The sequence below is a fragment of the Oncorhynchus keta genome, chromosome 19 (genome assembly GCF_023373465.1).
Source record: "Oncorhynchus keta strain PuntledgeMale-10-30-2019 chromosome 19, Oket_V2, whole genome shotgun sequence".
Classification (NCBI taxonomy): domain Eukaryota; kingdom Metazoa; phylum Chordata; class Actinopteri; order Salmoniformes; family Salmonidae; genus Oncorhynchus; species Oncorhynchus keta.
The window spans coordinates 51,071,448-51,076,053 of record NC_068439.1 but is presented as its reverse complement, the minus strand read 5'-3'; the positions used below and the strand labels follow the sequence as shown (position 1 = coordinate 51,076,053).

The window sequence follows — 4,606 nt, the reverse complement described above, 5'->3', positions numbered from 1 at the left end:
AAGGGCTAAAATAGAAGCCATTCCTATTTCTGACGCAAATCGCGCTGCAAGTCCTGCCTCTCCCATCTCCTCATTGGTTTATAGAAGCAGGTACCCACGTGTCATCTCCTCATTGGTTATACTCATGTGGGTGATTGAAAGACAAACTGTTTTGCCGGTTGTCTTGGTAATACTATGAAAGTGTAGATGACAATCACCATATAAATTCAAAGATGAAAAAGCCTGGAAGGAGGAGAGATGACTAGGAATGATTCGGTTGACCGTTTTATGTGTGGATTAATTGTCGGAGTAGAGGACCTTGTGCATTTCAGATAAAATAACGACTCAATGTTTATATCTCAGGACAAATTCACAAGCAACAGCAAGCTAGCTAAATAGGATAAATTAGCCAGCAAGTGCAAGCTAACTAGCTAAATTGCCATACATGTGTAATGCTTTTTGACCTGTCCCCAAATTAACATAATTGGTTCAGAGTTTGTTTTGATACTTTAACCTGCATGTCCTGATCAGGGCTGGTGTATGGGGACAAAATAAATGTTGCGCAGCTGGTTTGGGTTCCGTGTAACACGGAACAATTGAATAACATAAATTTCAAAATTTATTTTGCAATGCACGCGACGCGAGCGGTGTGGCCAACCTAAATGTAATAAATTCAGCTTCTATTCAAGTCCACAATTGCAGCTCCAGATTGGTTGTTGACGCTGCTGCAGGTTGGCGCCATCTAGAGGTGTACTACAAGAATGCATGCAATGCGATGTTTCCCGCTATGCATTGTGGGCGGAAGACGTCCGGCAGAATATTTTATTTGCGCATGCGCACACGTATTCCTTCCTTTCTAACATCCGAGCAAACGAGACAAGATGGGTCATCAGCAGCTCTATTGGAGTCATCCTAGAAAATTCGGTCAGGGATCCCGATCCTGGTCAGTCATTTTCAATATGTCGTTTAGTATTTTCTTTGGAGTGAATTTTAGAGTCCGTCAGATTTTCACGGACCCAAATTCTTGGTGTACATTTTGAACCACATGAGGGCTTCGCTCGAGCTAATATGGCGGTTGATGTGCAACAACGCTGGTCCTCACATTTTTAGTGCATGTTAACGTTGGCTGTTTGCAGCTTGTAGTACTTTCTAATCAAGTACAGTGACGTGGCTAGGGAGAACGTCTTTTTTTGGGCATAAATATACCCCTGAATGTTTATGTTGCAGGTTTATCTGCTGCTCACACTTTGTCTCGCTATGTAACGTCGTTGGCTGGATAACTTTGAATGAGCTTGAACTTACCGGGCACTTATTAAATCATTCCCCATTCTTGTCTAATATTTGCATTCTTTGTTTTCCAGCCGGGTATGCTCGAACAGACACGGTTTGATCCGTAAATACGGGCTCAACATGTGCCGCCAGTGCTTCAGGCAGTACGCGAACGACATCGGCTTTGTCAAGGCGAGTATTTGCGTTGTGCTCTCTGTGTCCACTAAGTCACCGTTGGCTAGTTGTTGACATTGTTTTATATGGTAACGTCAGCGGTAAAGGAATTCCTGCTTCTGGATGCAGAGGACGGGTGGTTTATCAAACATAGGGCAGTTGAGGTGCATTCGTATTGACCCCTTTTCCACATTTACATTACAGCCTTATTCTAAAATTGATATAATTCGCGCCCCCCCCACCCACAATCAGCACATTGTTTGCAAAAAACATAACATGATTTACTTAAGTATTCAGATCCTTTGCTATTAGACTCAAAATTGAGCTCTGGTGCATCCTGTTTCCATTGATCAACCTAGAAATGTTCCTACAACATGATTGGAGTCCATCTGTGTTAAGTTCAATTGATTGGACATGATTTGGAAAGGCACACACCTGTCTGTATGGTCCCACATTTGACAGAGCATGTCAGAGCAATAACCAAGCCGCAAAGTGGAAAAAATTGCCTGTAGATCTCCGAGACATGATTGTCAAGACACAGATCGGGTAAGGGTGCCAAAACATTTCTGCAGCATTGAAAGTCCCCATGAACACAATGGACACCATCATTCTCAAATATCAGAAGTTGAAACCACCAAGTCTCTTCATGGAGCTGGCAGCCCGGCCAAACTGAGCAGTCGGGGGAGAAGGGCCTTGGTCAGTGAGGTGACCAAGAACCCAATCCAGAGTTTGTTCCTTTGTGGAGATGGGATAACCGTCTCTGCAGCACTCTGCCAAATCAGTCCTTTAGGGCTGTGGCCAGACGGAAGCCACACGACAGCCCGCTTGGAGATTACCAAAATGCTTCCAAAGGACTGAGGAACAAGATTATCTGATGAAACCAAGATTAAACTCTTTGGCCTGTATGCCAAATGTCCATCTGGAAGAAATCAGGCTACGGTGAAGCGTGGTGGCAGCATCATGCTGTGGGGATGTTTTTCAGTGCTGTGGACTGGGAGACCAGTCAGGATTGCGAGAGAACCTGCTCCAGAGCGCTCAGGACCTGGGGGCGACGGTTCACCTTCAAACAGGACAACAACCCTAAGTGTAACAGTATAACTTTAGACCATCCCCTCGCCCATACCCGGGCGCGAACCAGGGACCCTCTGCAAAAATCAATAACAGTCACCCACGAAGCATCGTTACCCATCACTCCACAAAAGTCGTGGCCCTTGCAGAGCAAAGAGAACTACTACTTCAATCGGTGACGTCACTTGCTCTGAGACCTTGAAATGCCATTTAGCGCGTACCACTGCTAACTAAGCTAGCTGTTTCACATCCGTTACAAGTACTGAGTGTCAGATCTGAATACTTATGTAAGGCTAATGTATTTTTTGGGGGGATAAAATTAAGGGGTCTGAATACTTTCCAAATGCATTGTACATCACTAGCTAGTTGGCTAGATACTTGTATTCATAATATAATCAATAGGTCAAGGAGGTTACTAATGATATTCTACAATACCATTCTGTTGATTAGTTGTAAATCTTTACATGAATCTAACCCTGAAATTGCTTTTTCACAGCTGGACTAAATGCATTGGATGCTGAAGGTTCCCCAGGAGGTCAAACCAACTGGGAACGGGATGATCCAGCAATGAAAATAAATGTTTTCTGTTCTACATATTGGTTTTGTCTTATGTTGAAGTTTTGCATGATATGCAAACTGATTCCCATACTTTATAGAAACATTTACTGTTGCCTTGCACAATGTAGTGTTTACTCTCTTGAGAGCTAAATACTGAAGGTTTTTAAGCCTATAACCATATTGTCAACTGCTATCAATTTAATTTTGATATCTTGCTGCTGGTATTGACATAATGTTCTGGTAGTACTTTGAAACATTTCTGAAAACTCAAAAGGGGCTGATGTAAGTAATCACTTCTAGATTTGTGTACCAGCACTTGTTAAATTATGTCATCTGACAGGTTTAAAACGAATGCGTACGTCTCATTCTGGTATGGAAAACTGAAATGCATGTTTACTGGTTGGCGTGGAAAGTGCAACTGATCCTGGTAGGTAGCAAATGACTGCATGATACTCAGGGAAAATCACACCCTCTCGTCCTTGGAGACCCACCCTGTTAAGTTGACTGGTACTGAGACTTTTTTTCAACGTTGAACAGCCTAAGTGAGCAATCTTCATTTAGCCACTATCTTTGGTGTTGACTACTCACAAAACGAAAAGCATTGGGTAGATAATTTCCACACTTATACCAGTAATTTAGTTTCAAAGGTTAAGGGTACTCTGGCAGGAAAGCAAATTGGGACATAACCTAGTTATTTCAATGGGATGGATACAGACAATGAATTATCAATACAGATTGCCCATGTCATTCATAGTGAATGTGATAACCATTAATTTTTATTTTTGCAAAATAACTAGCCTAATCTCAGGATCGAAGCATAGACTATAGAACCTGCGTAAAGGATGTAAACTTGACATTCACTGATACTTTTGTGCGCTATTACACTGGCTCAGCTGCATTACAAAATGTATACTTCTGAAGCAATTTGATTATGTGAGACGAGGCTTATGTTCAACTCCATTGTCGTTATCTGTGGTTTGAAGTAGCATTGTATTTGTAGGAAGGTGACTTTTTGCCCACCAGATGGCAGAAGTGCTACAAAAAAAGGGCTGTACAGAAAGGTAATCGACACTAGCCTATACTGTAGTTACTATTCCACATTCTTCATGACCCATCACAAGTCAAAATGTTAATCCCTTCACCTGCATTTAATGAAAGAGAACTCCAGTCATTTAGTCAAGTTCTCCATTTCTGAGAGGCAGCGGTGAGGTTTCAGGCTACAGTTTGAGCTGCTCTTTCTTCTCTGTGACACTAGAACAATGATGAGATTTACATCCTACCTGAAAGAGGTACAAAGGGAGAGAGTGTGTGTAATTAGCAGTAACTTCTCTCCATTTATGGAAGCGGAATAAAGGTACGCCAGGGTGAAGGTGCGCGTTCCAGATTAACATGCATGAGTGCCTACATACTGGTTTATACCATAAAAATATATAATGTCAAGGGGGGTTTGTGTGAGCGTGTCCCTGAGGTTTGCGTAGGTGTGTGTGTAAGTGCCTGCTTGCATGTGTAGGCCTATACTCCTTGCACACTAGCTAAAGTAGTCTATTTGATTTTGTGA

The 4,606-nt window shown here is 42.3% G+C and overlaps 1 protein-coding gene across 1 annotated transcript; it reads left to right on the top strand.

Annotated features, from left to right (window-relative positions):
- The first annotated feature begins 754 nt into the window (after positions 1-754).
- On the top strand, positions 755-3,082 carry LOC118398435 (40S ribosomal protein S29). The gene is made up of 3 exons (XM_035793758.2): positions 755-922; positions 1,341-1,440; positions 2,987-3,082. Exons 1-3 carry the CDS (start codon positions 861-863, stop codon positions 2,993-2,995), a joined length of 171 nt encoding a protein of 56 aa, XP_035649651.1. The 5' UTR covers positions 755-860; the 3' UTR covers positions 2,996-3,082.
- Positions 3,083-4,606: the final 1,524 nt, after the last annotated feature.

Bases quoted from the DNA above. Each gene is read 5' to 3' on its own strand.
- LOC118398435 (XM_035793758.2), top strand. From the start codon at position 861: ATGGGTCATCAGCAGCTCTATTGGAGTCATCCTAGAAAATTCGGTCAG. The intron at 923-1,340 runs GTCAGTCATTTT...TTTGTTTTCCAG, and splicing joins GGTCAGGGATCCCGATCCTG to CCGGGTATGCTCGAACAGAC.